We start from the raw sequence: 19,647 nt of genomic DNA, 5'->3' as shown, positions 1-19,647 counted from the left end.
TTTATGGCGACTTAAACATTTCATATTTTTAACATTGCGCTGTTTATCTCCTCCTCCCATCCCTTCCTTTCTCCAGCACCGCACCCGGGGACTAGCAGGGAGGAGAGAGACCTTGCAGTGTAATGAGCACCGATTGGGTGCTTGTCCTGAAAGGGGAGTGTTGGGCTTAACCTTTATCCTTTTTGCTGCCAGAGCCTTTTTTGCATTTTTTGCACAAGTTTAAAAAATAATTTTAGGCTTGAAGATCACACAAAATGCCCAAATATTATATATTTTCTGAAAGCAGAGACCCTAGAGAATGAAATAGTGGTAGTTCCAATTTTTATGTTGCATGATAGTACCGAGATTAACAAAATTTCAGTACAAAATACACTTAAGTTAATTTCTAGGGAACAAAAAAGCCATAAATTACCCTATTTTTTTATGAAATCTAAAAGATGAGGTTTCACTGAGTAAATAGATATCCAACATGTCAAACCTTACATTTGCGTGCACTCGTGAAATGGCGACGAACTTCAGTACCCTATATTTCCTATAGGCAACACTTTTAAAGCCCCTTATAGGTCATCAGTATAGTGTTAGGAAGGATGTCTTGTGCTAGAATTATTGCTCTCATTCTGGCGTGTGATGATGTAACGTGTATCACAATCAACGTTTTCATGCGTAGGCGCCCCAGCATGGTCTTTTACATTTGTATGTGGGGAGCCTCAATTTTTTTTTTCAAGGCGATGTTATGTGCTTGGCTGTAACTTTTAATATTTTACAATTTGGTGACAGGTTCTCTTTATTGAGAAATCCAAGGTCTAAAAGACCCTGAATGTCTCCCCTGTGCTAGACTGAATGTAATGCTGTGCAAATCACACTGCATTAAATTTTTTCCCAGCCTCTATGGCTGGGAATCTGTCAACGGGGGCCTGGAAATGACATCATAACGTCACTTCTGGGTCAGAACAAGAAGGGGAGGGGAGCGGACGTGTCTGCTCTCCTCCCTCATCTCTACCCGGCGGTGCAAGCTGAATTGGTCCCGGACCTGCACATGGGCAAGCAGAGCCTTGGGGGCGGGGGGGGGCGGAGGCTAGCACTGTAGGCTGTGTGAAAACAATCGGGTAGCAGCAGCTTTCACCTGACAGGTGAGACTAAAGGTTAAAAAGAAACTACCTGCCCGGTGCCCAGAACTACATGTCCCCGGCATTGGGTGATATAAATTCAACATCCCTGGGTACTAAACCCAAAATGGTAATATATTGCAGCTTACCAATCGGATGTGGTGGCTGCATCATGTTCTTTTTATAGGCTTTTTTCACCAAGTGATCTGACCAATAATACAGTATTAGAGTGCTCCCACTCCGGATGAAGAAGCACAGGAGTACCTTTAGACAGCAGCATTGTCAGTCTGGAGGAGAGTGTTAGATGTACTAGCAGATTTAGATACACTAACAAATTGAAACCAAACACCAGCTAACTCTTTATAAGCAGTTACAGCAAACAGTTTCTTTCGTTTTAGGATAAAGGGTTTTTTTTTTTGTTTTTTTTTACAGAAGGAATGTTTATTAAGAACATAGCACAGTGCACATGTAAATTGCAGCAGGGATACATAATAACAGAGTCCTGAGCTCTGATCACCATACACATACATGGAAGAAAAATAAGATACAGACTTGGCAAACAACATATAATCAATCATATGAGATCACAGGTGTCTTGTCACATAGGTCATCATATCAGGATAACAGTTTACATAAAAGCTGACCATTGTAAGCACCCCTGTCAGTGGTAAATGCTTTGACTCATCTCTCCAGAGCAGGCTTCGTAGACCAGGAACAGTCCACCGCTGGACCATGGGGGAGCACTGTTTTCTGGAGGAAGGAAGGTTTGGGTGAGTATAAGCTTTAACAACAACAAGAATATGGCCTGGGGAGCTCACCCTTAGTACAAAAAATAATAAAGAGGTACCACCAACACAGTTTGGTGGAGTGTTGCCCAAAAGCACAATATAAATAAAGAAAAGAAAGTAGTCTACACACCCATTTGGTTATTTCCTCATACAAAAGTTTATTATGCACAGCATAATAAAAAGATAAAAGCATCGCAGACCTGTGGCCCAACCCCTACCCCACCATTCCCTACGGACCCCCTTAATACAAAACCCACGCCAGCCCAAAGCCCTACCACATGCACACCACCTCCCAAAATGAATCCCCAAAAGTGGATACAAAACCCAGCCCAGAGCCCCACCACATACACTCCCCCTCCCAACCTGGATCCCAAAATAGCCCCCTGCACACACACTCTCATATGCCCCCAGGAGGAGCTGAGGACTTTGGTCCACTGTTTGCTGATGTCACTCAGCCGGTCCAGCCTTGGAAAAGATCCAGACTTTAAAGTTGGGATCCACCCCAGAGTCTGGAGCTGCACCTGGCTCAGCCCCTCAGTGAAGCGTTTAGAGCCTGAGCCAGCTGCTCCCTCTCCCTGCACAGCCCAGCACTCCAGTGAGCACTGGGGGGGGGGGGGGCCGAGCAGACAGCTGGTTGCAGTTGCCAGAAATGTCTTCTTGAGACCATTATCTGGATCCATTAAACATTTGTTGCCGAAATGTTAAAGGCCCATTCACAATCATGTGCATGCGGTTTACTCCTGCAATGCTGCTGGAGTCATATTTATTTTTGCAAACATGTTAAAATGTACATTTTAGGCCTGAAAGTTCATCATCATGCCGACCAGCAGACTGGTCATAAAAGAAAAAAAAAATTCAGAAATTGCCAGTTGATTTTGACAAAATCTGTTGCTTTTGAGCTAGAGATAATCTGAAATGATTGAATCAATGATCCATTGTTTATTGACATGTTTTATTTCTGTGTTGGTTGGTGAGACTTTTGTTTTGGTCCAAATGGAATTTTCTGTTGGCAGTTCAGAGAAGGTTGAACCAACTTGACCCCTCTGATGTTTTCCAGTGGTACAGTAGGTATGTGTATGGGTGTGTGAGAGCTGAGCTGCCACATAATGAAGGCTAAAATCTTGAAGAGCCAACCCAGTTAAAGCTAGAGTTTTTAAGGATATTTCACGATTCCATTTCATCCTGTGTCTGTTACTGCCCCACATATAGTCAGTTATCAATATTTTAAAAGTAGGTATGTTGAGCAATGCTGATATATATCTCAAATCTCTGAGAAGAGAATCATCTTAATGACGCAGAGTTTATTTTTACACTTTCTTTGTAGGTCCAAACTACTGCAGCAGACTTCATCTCCAGTGATATTAGACCCTATCACTCCCACCAAACAGATCTTCAGCCGAAACTCCAGTGTTTCATCGGATATGCTGACGTACGCCGACCCTGGCAAGGTGTCATATCAGAAACGACTAGAAATCCTTGCTAAGATTTATTCATCTTGTATTACAGGTAGTTCTTTCTTGTATTGGGTATTATGTTTTGAAATGTAGCTATTACATGGGAATTCAAAGGGTTTGCATGTGAAATCAGTTTTTTATTTTAATGGCAGACTGCTCTAGGGCAGCAGTGGCACCTGTGTGGCCTGTGAGATAGGATGTATCTTCTACCACAGATTGCTTTTACAGACAATGCAGCTGGTGTTACTTAGTGGGCAGATTTACTTCTATACATTCAGACAGCTTGACAGCAGCCAATAAATTGAAGCCAGTGATAGCTAAAGAATAAATGGGGAGGTGACATATTCAGAAAACTGGCATCCATTCAGCTGCAGCGTGTCCCTCTCTGTGTTTCTATTGCACCCTGGAGGGATAGCTGCAGCATCCATCACCACTGCAACCAGCCTGTCAAAGCTAGTGGCAGGCTGTGGCTTGACGGGTCCTTGTTGTGGTTCAGATCAATGGACAGAAGGTTGTTATTCTTTTTCCTGACCTTCATCCCTAAATGCATTGGGCTCTAAATGCCGGTACCACTCCGTACAGCTTTCAATCCCACCTAGCTGCAGCTTGCTATATACTTTGACTGGTTGGCTGCAGGGGGATGTATGCACCTGTACCTCCCTGGTGTACTGAAAATGCCAGGATAATTCTGAATATGGCCAAAATAAAGGTAAGACCATGTGCTAGTTGAGGCTAAGACCACTGTGAAGGAGAATGCGTGAGGACAAAGAACTACCATCCAGTTCAAGGATTATCCAAGAATGCCAACTTTTGCAAAAGGGTACGATAAGACCATTGGTGGTGTCTGCAAGAGTGTCCCTGTAGGGGGCTGTGACCTTGTGGACTTTTTGGTTGTGCCACTATTACGAGGCGCGTTTAAGTTAAACCAGGACTTAAAATTTTACAGGTATAAAAAGGGATGTTAACGTGGCGGTACTACAGGCAGTAGTAAGTGGCAAGTGTGTCCTATTACTGATAGGCGGTTGTGACGGAAGCATAGGCAGGACAGAACGCACAAAGCTTTATGGAACTATGAAAGACACTCAATCAGGACAATTCATGGCACTCCGCGACATGCGGCTTGTAGGGACACGCATGGTAAGCGGGCTCACGGGGCTCTGACTGTGGAGGCTGCCCTCAACACAGCTCCCACACAGCATACTAGGGCAACATCAGGCTCACGGGGATTCAACAGGACTCTGGCTGTGGAGGCTGCCCTCAACACAGCTCCCACACAGCATACTAGGGGCAACATCAGGTTCACAGGGATTCAATGGGACTCTGGCTGTGGAGGCTGCCCTCAACACAGCTCCCACACAGCATACTAGGGGCAACATCAGGTTCACGGGGATTCAATGGGACTCTGGCTGTGGAGGCCGCCCTCAACACAGCTCCCACACAGCATACTAGGGGCAACATCAGGTTCACAGGGATTCAACGGGACTCTGGCTGTGGAGGCTGCCCTCAACACAGCTCCCACACAGCATACTAGGGGCAACATCAGGCTTACGGGGATTCAACGGGACTCTGGCTGTGGAGGCCACCCTCACACAGCTCCCACACAGTATACTAGGGGCAACATCCGATTCATGGGGATTCAACGGGTGGTCTGTGCGCACACTAGGGACAGTTCATGGCACGGGTGGTCTCACCAATAGGGGGGACAGCGAAGAGGGGCTAAAAGGCTTGTAGTCCAGCACCAAATGCAAAGGAAAGGTCTCTGTGGCAGATTGTAATCCAACAAGGGGTCATTACAGGAACAGTTCGGGTAAAACGGGGAGACATACGCTCACGGACCCAACAGGGTGCCCGGTCTCCCAGGGGTAAGATAATAGGACACAGGTACCTGTTAAAGTGTCACCTATGGCGATGTAGTTTGTCATTGTACCATGAGCGTGCGCACTTTTAAATAGTCACTTGTTAGGTATCTATTTACTTGGTGTAACACAGTCTTTTATATTTTACCAAAAATTATGTATTATAGTGTGTTTGTGTGCATTAAATTTAATTAAAGTGTGTATTTTCCCAAAAAATTTGCATTCGAAAAACCGCTGTGCAAATATCGTGTGACACAAAAAATTGCAAAACCCACCATTTTATTCTCCAGGGCCTCTGCTAAAAAAAAATACATAATATTCGGGATTCTAAATAATTTTTTAACAAAAAAATATTTGTCAGAAAAAGTCTGGGTCTTTAAGTGGTTAAACAAAATTAGAATTATGCTTTTCTAACAAAAGTTGAGTTACCCTCCAGTCTCAGCTTATGCTCAGGGTGCATTAGATTAGTTAGAACAACCAGTCTGAAGTATAGAATTACATTTTATTTACAATCACTGGTAGGCCATAACTTGCTGTAAGGAGACGATGTGATATCAAAGACAAGCAAAATCAATGTTTATGGAGTTTAGCAAATAAAATAAAACCTGAGCTCTTCTCATTCAACCAGTGGTGCTAGCAAAATGTTGTCTTTTGTTTTTGCTCTTGAACATGATTAAATGTTAAAGTGTATCTATATGCAATTTTTTTTTTTAATGTAGAGGAAAAAGAAACCCTGTCAAGTTTTTATTGTTGCCTGTGTCCCTCCGTTGGGGATATTTGTTCCAGTGACCATTGTCACTGAGAAGTGATTAGAAATCCACGATTTCACAGTTGTTACCAGAAAGTGGTGAAACTAAATTTCTTCTTGTGACAACCAAGGGAGGGGTTCCATTTTGGGTGGATCTTCTCTCACTTTTTTGTTGCAACTTTAGGAGAGGAAGTGAGTGGAAATCTTAGGAACCGCAGTAAAACATTGACAAGGATTGGCAATACATACACTTTAACCTGAACACCAGTTCATCTAGTTTTCCATCACCTGTATGTCTATCAGCTTTCCTTAGGTTGAAGAAAGAGAGGTGAGCATTACCATGCCTGCTGCTCACCCTAAAGGTGTATTGCCTTTCTTAGAGCTCTGTTACATTCTTGAGTTTGATACTCTCGCTCCCATTTTTGGGAAGTGTTTTCTCTGCTTTTAATTAGATTTGTAATGATAAAATATTGATGAGTTCTATTTTATTTGCAGAAAACCTTGTGCCAAATATATTTCTTGAGTTCTTTTTTGTCCTTCAACTGCTAATATCCAGGGGACCTGTCAGTGCTGAAGATAGGAACTCTGACCTTGAGATTACCAGAGGATTTAAAGGTGACTAGCAACAATATTTCAGCAATGCATGCAATGCTTAAAATATAACTGAAGGCCAAACTTTTATTAGTGTTCAATAACCTATCAGGTTTTTATTGCTGTGTGTCCCTGTTAGGGAAATTCACCCTCTCTATTTGTCCTGGTGACCATAACTTGGCATCTGGTCTAGGAATGTCTGGGGGGATACTGTGCAAGCACAGCAGCAGTCGACACAGACAAGCCTGATAAATTCACATCTTTAGGGACACCAGAAATGCTGTGTAAGCATGGCAGCCGCGGCAGCCTGCGTTGATAAGCCAGGCAAATGTAGGTCTGGAGGGATGCAAAGGCTGCCATGTTTGCTATAAAACTGACAGCAGGTAATGCAGGTGCAGCAGGTGAGTAAATGTACCAGTAGGAATTGTAGCAACAGTTCCTCCTGTGGCACTTAGTGGGTTGGTACGGCTACCAGCCCCATTTACAATAGTAATAGGTTGCCATTGGCTGCATCTATTCACGAATCTTTGCACAGCCATCAATTACCTTTGGTGATCTCTGCTGGATGTACTTTGTCTGCGTCCAGCCACGATCACAGGTAATAGCTGGCTTTGCAGATAGCTACAAATAGGTGTGGCCGCCGGTGACCTGTCATAGTGAATGGGGCCGACGGCCACACATACTCACTGAGAGAAGTAGGAGCAACTGCTCATCAGCTATCTTTATTGTTGTTTATCAAAAACTGTGTCAAATATCACACTAATATGTTACCCTCTTTTACAAAAATAAAATTTACAAAAAAATTAAGTTTTATTACTTTACATAGGTACATTATCTATATTAGTGATCGTTAACCTTGTGATCTGCCCAACTTTTTCTGCTCATCAACTATCCTTATTGTTAGTATATTTTATGTATGGCCCAAAACAATTGCTCTTCTTCTAATGTTTTGCCTTCCGTTTCGACTTTGCCTCATTCGCACGGAGCATTGTACAGCAAGGCATGTTTAGCTGCATGTGGATGCACAGATGTTCTCTGCATCCCCATGCAGGTAGTCCTATGGATGCTGATTGGAACACAGTGGCTGCACTGTCCTTTTTCAGCAGCCGCAGTCAGTGATCACTTGACATCCTTGTGGGTGCATGTCCCTGAACTCACATTGTCTGCATTTGGGGCCAGGCACCTATACCCGCACGGATGTCAGATGGGGATAAGTGGCTCTGTCCTTGTAGCCGCAGCATCCCAATTGACATGAATAGGACTGCCTGCACAGGGATGCACAGAACACTTGTGCATCCCAGTGCTGGTAAACGCAACCCTTTATGGATTTACAGTTTAGTACACCGCATGTGAATGAGACCTTAGAAAGAATTTTGTAAGTTGTATTGCGTTTGTGTGTGCAGATAAAGAGTTTAGTGGTTTTTAGTGAAAATAGTGAATTAATAAACATTTACGCAACTGTTATGGGGCCTGAAAAATCGTTAGCACTTTCTTTTTATTCTTCTGGTTCTATGATTTCAGAAAATGTATTGTTTAGAGGGGTCTTTTACAAACTCTGAAAGCTGTAACTGAAAAATGAAAACATTCCAGATTTTTTGATTAAGTTGGTTATTTTACAGTTTTGCGTACCTTCGACTTTCACCATTTCGCAAGAAGGCGCAATTTAAAATTTACAAATGTACAAATGGCTCCATAAAGGTTTAGCTGTTATATTTAGTAGGCATTTTGTACAATTTGCTGTGTTCGTGTCTGCTAAAAAATAGCAAAAATGGTCTGGTCACTTGAGCTTAAAAGTGGAGTGCAGGGCCTGGAAGAAAAAGGGTTAAAATGTTTTCACTTTATACCATATTTTCAAAAATCTATGTAGTGTTCATTTTAATTCATTTATTCATGGAACTACAGTGTCACGTGGGGCCTTCTCCTGATAAATGGGCTTTATTTTTCAGATGCCGTGGAGTCTCAGCACTTTCAGAGTGTACACAACTGTGTATTTTTTGCTGTGTTGGTCCTTGATTTTCAGTATACGTGAGTTAATTAATTTTATAGTTATAGATTTATGTTACAGACCATATAAATTCAGGTGTATTTCTGTTTTTTATTTTTTACCATAGGCACTATTACCCCAGCACTGTCAGGGTATGGGGGAGCAGGTGACCTGCTCCTCCAAGCATGAGCACTGTCGTTTGACCACAGTGGGCAACATCTGTGGTCCCCGTGGTCACCCAGTGCCGGCTTAGAGAGAAGAAAGCTACAAGGTAGTGGGTGTCTCCTAAATTTTTAATTTACATCAATCAACTATGTGCACAAACAACAAACCCATGGACTGAACCCATAACCTCTGCAATAAAAGTACCATGTGTTACAGTTTTAGTGCAGCTTTGACAGCAAACGGCAGAGTGGGGATAGCAAAGTAAAGCAGACATGGTAAAGTCTGGGGGAACGCTAAAGCTCTGAAAAAGAATAATGGAGCATGAAAGAGCTGCTTGGCTTTCAGTATGCCTTCCACTATTCCATACATTGTATAGCTTCTGTTATTAATACTAGTATTACTGTATGTTTTAACACTGAATTCTGTTTATCTAATTGTTACAAGATACTGTGCGTTTTTCTTCAGAGTTAAAGAATTGACAAAATGCAGTACTTTCGTGCTTCTCTTGCAGTGTAATGTCTCTCTTGGATAAGAGCACATTAAAGCTTCTATCAGAAAATGATCGTATTGGGATATTCGCTCCCCCTTTACAGGAACGTCTCTTAGAAGCATACAGAATCAGTACAGGGAAGGTACATTGTTAAATTCCCGCAGTATTTGATTACTTATTACATCTATTACATTTTAACTTCTGAACATCCTTTGACTGATTGCAGGTTTTTTTAATGAAAGCTTTTTGGATATTCTTAAATAATGCATCTATCAGTGCTTCTACATGAATATCTAGGGCTGTTTCTGTGTACCTCTGTTTATAATAATTCTTCTACTGTCTACTGAGGGACACAGCTTGGTAATAAGCAATTTAGGGTTATACTGCTGCCTACAAAAGACACGAGGCACTTAAATACAGAAAGCCCTTGAGGCTGTAGCCCCTCCCATCTCACACCTGCACATTTTCTTGTAGTTCCCTTAAGAGAATGGATATTCTTTCCCTTCTGCTGTATTTTATTTTTTAATTGGAAGTTTTTTTTGTTTTTGTTTTTTTTTACAGTCAAAAGCTATTCGATTCAGGCTGGATTTTAAAAATCTTTAACGTTTCTTCAGTTAGCCAAGAAGTGCAGGGTTTTCCAGTTCATTGAGATAATTGGTGGTTTTCTCTGCAACAGTCCTGTAGTCAGCAGTGACAACTTGCCTGAGTTCCAGTTAAGAGGACTCCGGTCAGGGCAGTATGGCTCCATTATTGCAACTTGTTGCTCCTTCTGTTTCCAAGGGCTTGTAGTTCCCACAACTTTCTCCAGTTGAGACTGACACAGAGATGACTAATGTTTCTGATTCTGTTGGTGTTCCTCCAGAGGACTGATTGTCAGACTCTTCTTTGGAGGAGAACTCCACAAGCTGAATTTCAGTCTGAAGTTGTCTTACCAAAACAGGATTAGTTTTTGTTCTAATCTATGAGTAGTTGGAAATTGAATCACCACATCGTAATATTAAAGTGGAAATGTCAGGTCTAGAATTGACTAGGCTTTGGGCTGCTTCCACCCACCTTCTAACATCTATACTAACTACCCTGTAGAAGAAAGACATACTTTAATGCTTACCTATTCCCAGACCACTTCGGTCCAATCACATGACCTCTCCAGTGGCCAGCTTCAGGGTAGAGGAGAAAAAGCGCCAACAATAGATAGAATGCTTATATAGGCTTACTATAGGGCGTCTATTTTCAGCTGCCCCTCCTCTCTTCTGATGCAGGCCCCTGTTAGTCAATCAGGTGACCAGATTGTTCTGAGAATAGGAAAGTATTAATGCAGTATTAAACCCAAAGCCAAAAATATTATATTGCAGCCTACCAATCATTAGATGTGGTGGCTGCATAAGTTTCCTTTTTTTCTTTTTTAGGCGATTTCACCTGGTAATCTGGCCAGTAACACACCTCCTGTATTACATTGCCCCCACACTGGATGAAGGCCCACAGGGGGCACAGCAGACAGCAGCATTGTCAGTATGGGGGAGGGGAGTGTTAGATGTACTAGCAGATTTAAATACACAAAAAAATTTAAGCCAAACTCCAGTTCACGCTTTATGATCAGTTACTTCAAACAATTTTGTTCCTTTTTGTGATAAAGGTTTTACAAAAATAAAACCTGATCATTGTAAGCACCCCTGCCATTGTTAAATTGTTTTTCATCTTTGTAACTGACACATCTGAAAAAGAGCTTGTTCTTTTGATAAACAACAGACTTACTGGCTGGATTACCAGATAAAAATAGAGAACGAAAGCCTAAAAAAAAAAAAAAAGAAGCAGCCATCACATCTTAGAATTGCAATATAATAAATGTTTGCTTTGTGGTTTAATACTGCTTTATCCCCCCCGTTCGAAAATGCTCGGCAATCACCCAGCAATGGCAAGTACTCACCGGCCGGGACCCAGTGATTGACATCTGAGGCTGCAAATGGCGCTCGCCCCCTACGTGATTTTGCGCACCAGTGCCGCCCTGTACCAGTACTTCTGCTATAGGGTGGACGGGAAGCGGTTAATGTTACAATTTAGGCTTCAGTTCCCAACTTATCCCCACCACAACCCAAAGTGATCATGGAACACCTACTTATCAACTATTTATCAATATTAAACCACATCTGCCATTTATTTGCCCAGTGCCTTAAGGTCTGCTTGCAAGGCATAACTTTGAAGTATCCCAGAGTTGGGTAACAGTGAGGGCGGAGGAGGGGGCCTGAAAAAGTAAAACTGTTCCATTGGTAGGCCATTGTTTAAAAAATAGAGGGCTCCTCCACGTGGCCAATTTGTGAATTACGTAAGGCTAGCCTAGAATAAGAGACATTAATTCCCCGTACAGAACAGAGCGCTACAGATGCTAATGTAGATAATACCACATGTGTAGCCTCAGTACATAATACAGAGGAACATTAACCTAGCATAAGCCTGCTAGGAGTATCAGAGAAGAGGACAGAAAAACGATAACTCCATAGGCAATCCACAAATGTACTGGGCTGACCTGAATAGCGGAGTCCTGTGTGAATTGGAACACAGACAGTTAATCACTGCAAACAACAGTACTTCTCGGAGAGAATACCAGCATAGATAACAGAGAGAATCTGCAATATTTAGCTAACTGGAGTACTTTCCTGAATTTCTATATCCAGCCTGAATCTTCAAGTAGCTGTAGATGACCGGAGAAACGTTAAGAAAATCAGGATGGTCACAGACCTATGCTCATTGGCTGACTGGGCATACTTCCAGGATGTGACTTATGCGGCATGAATTTTACCAGCAGCTGTTGATAGAAACATCCTCCAAATGAACAGAGAGCAGCAAAGCTAAAGACACATTCACTATCCAGAGCACAGAATGATTGCGGACAGCGGTTATTCTCTGCTAAAGGTTTTGTTTTTTGTGGGTTTTTTTTTTTTTGTTTTGTTTTACCTAGTTCTTTCGTAGGCTCCAGCATAACCCTAAGAATTCCTGTATCCTTTGGTGGACAAGAAATAGGATTTTTGGACTTGCGGTAAATGGGTTTTTTTTGCATTTTAACCCGTGTTATGCAAGGGGGAGTGGGGATGTGTTTAAAAAGCAGGCTTTTAGTCACGTTAAATGCAAAACCATTTTACAAAACGAAAAAAGGTGACCAGTGAAATAACCCATCATGGCAAGGATATAGTTCTTGGACCAGTTACTTCTGTTTTTCCTGAACATGGTTACAACTTGGACTGCATATCGATTGTTGAGAAACATATAAATAAGGGTATATGATCGTTTTATCCTTTTAAAGCTTTTTATTAAAATTGTCTTACAGTCAGCAGTATGGTGAATGGAAGAGATGTTGAAATGCTTAGAGTGGGTGGAGGGGGGGTAGTACCTAACCAGAATAGTGATGTGTTTTGAAAGGATCACCATAGAGTCTGGTTTCTTATAAAACTGGTTTCTCTAGCATTCTCAAGATGATTCTACTTGTACATATCAGAAGTATGTCTGTTTAAATTGAACCTGTTTTTTTCTGTTTCAAAGGTATCTCTTTTGCTTCCAGCAACCCTCCATTCTGTGTCCTTTCAGCCAGAAACCGATAATCGTTCTAACTTTCCTAGTGATCGGTCATTCCACATTTTTAAAAAGCAAAGGTGTGTTATATTAATTTGCATGATATTATAAGGATTATTGTAGGTGCTGAAGTGTTGAGCTAATGTTGGAAGTTTTGTTTGTTTATGTGTTTTGTACACATTTCATAGTAAAAAGATTACATTACATCACATCAATGTCTTTTTGCAATTTCTTGATCAATATAACACAAACCACGTGACTGACATTGTCTCATATGCTTTCTAGAGATATATTTTATGAGCTACTACGTGAGTGGGAAGATTGCCATGTAAAGACGGACTGGGATTTTGAGCGTTTCCTGGGCAATAAGATCAGGTGAAAAACTATTTTGTATATTATTCAGTCTTCTCAGATATGTTTTTTGTAAATGTCTATTACCGTTATAGCATAGCTAAATATCCTCAGCTATTTAATGACTTAATCTATGGCCATTTAAAGTGATTGTAAACTTCAGAAATGAAATATGAACAAAGCACATCCCTCTATAGTGTGTATTTGTCTTAATCCAGAGCACTGTGTAATTTCTGTCTGCTACCTCATTTCTCTGCTATCAGCATGAACTGTTTATGACAAGTGTTCCTGACACCAAGAGAAAAATGGTGACAGAAGTGGGATCTCCAGCTGATTGACAGCCTCAACTGTGTTCCTGTGTGCTGTGTGGAGTCGAGTGTGTCCCTTCCCTCCAATCGGCTCTCAGAGCTCTCCTCACTGAGCTCTGCAGTGTGTAATTGAAGCTCTCTGCCCCCTTTTTCTGTAAGCTCAGACAAGCTTTATACATTTTGAACCTTTAACCTGGGTTCACTCATGTGCGGTGTGGTATATCGCATGTGATTCGCATAAGAACTGCACCGAATTCCTTTGCAAATCACATGTGATTTGTGTGCGGTGCGATTGGAGCCATACATTTTGTATTGCTGTAAACACACCACACCAAAAACGTGCAGGACCCTTTTTTGTGTCCGCACTAGAATCGGATTGCATAGGTATTCACACCTATGCGATCCGATTCTGCACATCGCACCGCATTTTGCGGACTGCTTTCGGGGTGTTGTTAACATACACATCCATAGTGGTTTGCATGAACAGGTGCTATTCTGATGCAGTGCAGAATTCGCACTGAAAAAGCTGCGAATTACGCACCACATCAGTGTGAACCAGGGTTTAATGGCTGTAGAGATGAGAGGGCTGCAGATAAACAGGTACAGGAGGATTTGTTTAACCCCCCCAGTGTTAACCCCCCCCCCCCCAGTCCAGTGGGCATTGCTAGGAACATTCTTGATCCATCTACTGCTTAGGAGTTGACATTTTACAGTGATCTTCTTTGGATTCAGTAGATACAGTGGGGCAAAAAAGTATTTAGTCAGCCACCAATTGTGCAAGTTCTCCCACTTAAAATGATGAGAGAGGCCTGTAATTGGCATCATAGGTAGACCTCAACTATGAGAGACAAAATGAGAAACAAATCCAGACAATCACATTGGCTGATTTGGAAAGAATTTATTTGCAAATTATGGTGGAAAATAAGTATTTGGTCAATATCAAAAGTTCATCTCAATACTTTGTTATATATCCTTTGTTGGCAATGACTGAGGTCAAACGTTTTCTGTAAGTCTTCACAAGGTTGGCACACACTGTTGCTGGTATGTTGGCCCATTCCTCCATGCAGATCTCCTCTGGAGCAGTGATGTTTTGGGGCTGTAGCTGGGCAACAAGGACTTTCAACTCCCTCCAAAGGTTTTCTATGGGGTTGAGATCTGGAGACTGGCTAGGCCACTCCAGGACCTTGAAATGCTTCTTATGAAGCCACTCCTTTGTTGCCCGGGCGGTATGTTTGGGATCATTGTCATGTTGGAAGACCCAGCCACGTTTCATCTTTAATGCCCTTGCTGATAGAAGGAGGTTTGCACTCAAAATCTCACGATAAATGGCCCCATTCATTCTGTCCTGTACATTGATCAGTCGTCCTGGTCCCTTTGAGGAGAAACAGCCCCAAAGCATGATGTTGCCACCCCCATGCTTCACAGTAGGTATGGTGTTCTTTGGATGCAACTCAGCATTCTCTCTCCTCCAAACACGACGAGTTGTGTTTCTACCAAACAGCTCTATTTTGGTTTCATCTGACCATATGACATTCTCCCAATCCTCTTCTGGATCATCCAAATGCTCTCTAGCAAATTTCAGATGGGCCCGGACATGTACTGGCTTAAGCAGGGGGACACGTCTGACACTGCAGGATCTGAGTCCCTGGCGGCGTAGTGTGTTACTGATGGTAGCCTTTGTTATGTTGGTCCCAGCTCTCTGCAGGTCATTCACTAGGTCCTGGGATTTTTGCTCACCGTTCTTGTGATTATTTTGACCCCACGGGGTGAGATCTTGCGTGGAGCCCTAGATCGAGGGAGATTATCAGTGGTCTTGTATGTCTTCCATTTTCTAATTATTGCTCCCACAGTTGATTTGTTCACACCAAGCTGCTTGCCTATTGCAGATTCAGTCTTCCCAGCCTGGTGCAGGTCTACAATTTTGTTTCTGGTGTCCTTCGACAGCTCTTTGGTTTTCACCATAGTGGAGTTTGGAGTGTGACTGTTTGAGGTTGTGGACAGGTGTCTTTTATACTGATAACAAGTTCAAACAGGTGTCATTGATACAGGTGATGAGTGCAGGACAGAGGAGCCTCTTAAAGAAGAAGGTACAGGTCTGTGAGAGAAAGAAATCTTGCTTGTTTGTAGGTGACCAAATACTTATTTTCCACCATAATTTGCAAATAAATTCTTTCCAAATCAGCCAATGTGATTGTCTGGATTTTTTTTCTCATTTTGTCTCTCATAGTTGAGGTCTACCTATGATGACAATTACAGGCCTCTCTCATCTTTTTAAGTGGGAGAACTTGCACAATTGGTGGCTGACTAAATACTTTTTTGCCCCACTGTAACTGAACTGTTTTTGATGCTTCAGACTTGTGTGTATGGCCAAATCTGAATGCTTCCTATGTTCTGTGCCACTAATGAGGTGTGTGGGAACCAAGAGAAGTGCTTAGGCAGCTAGCCATTGCGATCAAGTCGGCAATGATTTTACAGGAATGTCTGATGTTTCCTGTCAGCATTCTAAGTATAGGTTTTTTTTGTTTTTTTTAAATTGTTGGAATTTAGATTGTATGTTTTAATGGGCACTTTAATAAATGGGCTTCTTGCACTTTGATTTTGGGAGCCACCAGTAGGATTTTCCAAATGGCAAGCTAGTTTTGTGGTTTTAATAATATAGCTGTAATACATTGCTAGATATTATATTGCTCAATTAACATTGATCTTCTCCTTTATCTCAGGGCCATGATGGTAAACTTGTCTCTAGCTTCTAATCATAGTCATTTTGCAAGACTATTTCAGAAGCAACTTGTGCAGGTAAAATGTGATTGATTTGTTTTTCCTTTTCCATAGTTCAGTCAACTGTGACATTTGTCATGAGTATTTGCATTTTTTGGTAATTATTAGGAAGTGCTCGACATTTATTAACACATGTATTGGTTTTGCTGAGTTTGATGTCACACACTTGGACTTTTCTTTAGAGTGATCCTGTGTGACCATAAAGGTAATAAAATCACAGCTATGTAGTGGACACCAAAAGATGCCAGATCTTACCTGTGGGTTTACTAATATCCTCTTCAAAAGCCATTGAGAAAATTCTTTGCATATATATACCATACATATATAACCTTCTCTGTGCAACAGCCCCTCTAATACTCACCTAAACCCCTCTAGATGCAGCGATGTGTACTGAAGTCTTGTCTATCCCGGGTCTCTCTCTCCTCATTGGCTGAGACAGCAGCGGGAGCCATTGGCTTTCACTGCTGTCAATCACAGCCAGAGAGCCAATGAGAAGAGAGGGGTGGGGCCGAGCCACAGCTCCATGTGTGAATGAACACACGGAGTACCTGGTGCCCCCATAGCAAGCTGCTTGCTGTGGGGGCACCCGACAGGAGGGAGAAGAGGAGGATCAGGACTGCTCTGTACAAAACCACTACACATGCCAAGTAAGTATAGACATGTTTGTTATTTTTTCTTAAAAAAATGTAAGCCTTTAGAATCACTTTAAATACTTGGGTATCTTTTTTACCCCATTCCAGACTCTATTTTTGGCAGCTAACTTTCCACCATTTTTGGTAACTTTGGAAAAGAACTACACTATTTGGACTCCACATATTTTTTATGGTTTGGACAGAAAGGCAGCCCAAAAATGAAAATTCGTCTTGCGTGTCATATGCCTAGAGCACTTGACTTGTGCAGAAACTATAAAAATCAAATGATGGATCCACTTAGAAAAAAGCTTAATCTACAATACCTCTTTGTAGCCTTCCCCAGGTGGCAGATGAAATCCTGAGTGATATTAAATCACACCCACTTATCGGGGCAGCCCTTAAAACTCTCCTGAACCCAGGACAGCCCCAGTTGATCACCCTAAACCCATCTACCTTAACTCCGGTCACAAGACACCCTGGATTTGTACCGGTTATATCAGATAGAACATTCTGTCTTACTGACAAATCACACTCGCCTTCAAAATTTTATAGACGGTACAGGACAGAAATTCTTAAACAAGTAATAACTCATCTCTTACCCCTATGGAGCCCCTTCTAGTCAGTTTTAGTGGCTGTATGATAAACCATAAACTCTCAGCATTTAAGCCAATCTGCCTGGAGACAGAACTGATGCATCATGGGTTATTAACCTCTTTTGCTCTCCTAATAACACCACCAGAAGGGTTCACTCCCACCTATCTGAAGTGAGACAAAGAGTGTCTTTTTCTCCTAGACAAATAGATCATAATTTCCTCAATCATAAAGCGTTGGTAGCGAGTAGGATACAACTAGTCATTTTTAAACTACTCTCTTGATGATATATATATGAGTACAAGCCCTTCTTCACAAAATATATCCTCAACCAAAACACTGGCACGCTCCTCTACATCTTTTGGGGTTGTCCTATACTCAACCCATTTTGGGATGAAGTAATCTTTGTTTTCACTAGCCAATATTGATCTTTGCAACAAGCCATGTGCCTTTCTCCTCCATTTGACCCTGATCCCAACAGCGAGGTACAAACACTCCCTTCTCATACATTTGGTAAAGGACCTCTATATCTATAATTTGAAAGACACCATGTCTTCCAACCCGTGGGTATGTAGCTTTCCAAGGTCTAGGAAATCAAAACCTTGTAAAGCTCTTACGTGCGTCATAATTTACTGATGTTTACTCAGAAACATGTGATGCCCGTGCACAAGGGGACAAAAACTGTGTGTAAAGTGTGAGTATAGGTGAGTAAAGGTGCGTAAGTGTATAGATCAGCAAAATTCTTCTTCATTGTCATTATTGTGGCCCCTTGCACATCACAAGTTCCTGAGTAAAAAGTAAATTATGACGCCCGTGTGCAAGGTGCCTAAACAAGTAAATACGCAAGTAAAATAATGCTCTTAAATGAAACATTTTCTTTTTTTGTTTTACTGCTCTGTACCCTCTTATCCCTTCCCCCACCACTTCCTTTTTTAATACATTAGAAAATCTTAATCAAGAATAGAAAAATTATTTTGAGTGATTAGTTTTAATGTTTAACCCACAGGAGGAAATGCATGAAAATACAAAGATTTGCAGAATATTTGTCAGTATTATATATTTCTAATTCTTTGTAAAACTTTTCTTGAATAATCTGTCTTTTCACATGATATTTGGTTAGTTGTGTAAGGGACCGAGTGGAGGAAAGGGTGCTGCTGGAGCTGGTGATAACCCTGACCAGGACCTACTCAACATGCTTGGCTCTGACAACCTGAACAGACTGAAACGACTGCAGGAAAGATTTGTGGCCCCTCAAAGTGTTGGAGGCCCATGCCCTCCACCTTCTTTTCCTGGGTACCAGGAATTTTTCAGAGACTTCATACTCAGTGCAGGAAAGTAAGTCTTTATCAAATAGTTTTAGAAAATTGTCACTTGGCATACTTCTCAAAGCGGGGCTGCTGGCTTTAAAAGAGGAGACATTTATTAACATATCCCAAGGCCATTGCATCGTGCTGGAAAATGTTAATAAATTGTGGGCATAAAGGGGTTGAAAGGAATTTGTCTTGAAAGATACTGTCATTTCTGACAACCTTCTAAATTTGCTAGATATGTGGCTTTCTTTTCCTTTCCTATGCTTTTTGTTTTAATATTTTCAGAAAGGTAGCCTGCCTGCATATTTATTTCACTACTGACTTCCCTAAAATGTATGCACTTTCCCACGGAAGTCTCAGAAAACCTATTTATACTTCCAGCTGGATGACACTTTTTTACCTGTGTTTTTAAATTTGCAGCTACCAGTTTAATCAGCACCTAATGGACAGTCTGTGTCAGGAAATACAAGAGCTGGATGCCCTTTCCATTGTGGGGCATGAGACTACAGATGGTGAATCAGATATGGATGAGCAAGTAAGTGTCTTATTGATGTTGACCCCCCCTATTTGTAGCCACACCCACAAAATCAGATTTTATTCAAGACCTCTGCAAATTTACTCTCTGTATAACTTTTCATTATAAATAACGGGTAGCGGCTCCTTTCTCATACTTATCTAGTGATGAGTTCTCTGCTACTATGTCTGCATTACGGGGAAGATTATAGCCATGATGGCTGACTCAGAAAAAAAGGACAGCAAGTGAGCACTTCTCCAAATTCCATCTCTTATTTTTCTGCACATTCACTTTATTGATGCAGTGCGCACCTCTTGACCTGGAGCTGCCTACATCTGCCTCACCAATGGTCATCAGCCATGTTTCTTTAAAAAGTCCCTAGAATGCCAAAAATTTCCCTGTACATTTGTTTTTTTGTAT

General features: G+C 41.6%; 1 protein-coding gene across 1 annotated transcript in view; it reads left to right on the top strand.

Moving 5' to 3' along the window:
- Positions 1 to 19,647, top strand: part of CDAN1 (codanin 1) — an 85,474-nt gene that overhangs the window by 32,648 nt on the left and 33,179 nt on the right. The window contains exons 4-12 of the mRNA XM_089686881.1: positions 3,219 to 3,400; positions 6,448 to 6,567; positions 8,490 to 8,568; positions 9,204 to 9,324; positions 12,714 to 12,823; positions 13,029 to 13,118; positions 16,123 to 16,198; positions 18,524 to 18,738; positions 19,134 to 19,248. Coding sequence (XP_089543007.1) covers positions 3,219 to 3,400; positions 6,448 to 6,567; positions 8,490 to 8,568; positions 9,204 to 9,324; positions 12,714 to 12,823; positions 13,029 to 13,118; positions 16,123 to 16,198; positions 18,524 to 18,738; positions 19,134 to 19,248 — 1,108 coding nt within the window. The remainder of the gene's footprint in view (positions 1 to 3,218; positions 3,401 to 6,447; positions 6,568 to 8,489; positions 8,569 to 9,203; positions 9,325 to 12,713; positions 12,824 to 13,028; positions 13,119 to 16,122; positions 16,199 to 18,523; positions 18,739 to 19,133; positions 19,249 to 19,647) is intronic.

This window comes from Staurois parvus, unplaced genomic scaffold, assembly GCF_062004578.1.
Source record: "Staurois parvus isolate SC_StPar_1 unplaced genomic scaffold, SC_StPar_1.0 ptg000414l, whole genome shotgun sequence".
In the NCBI taxonomy this organism is placed as follows: domain Eukaryota; kingdom Metazoa; phylum Chordata; class Amphibia; order Anura; family Ranidae; genus Staurois; species Staurois parvus.
This window is presented reverse-complemented; position numbering and strand designations above follow the sequence as displayed.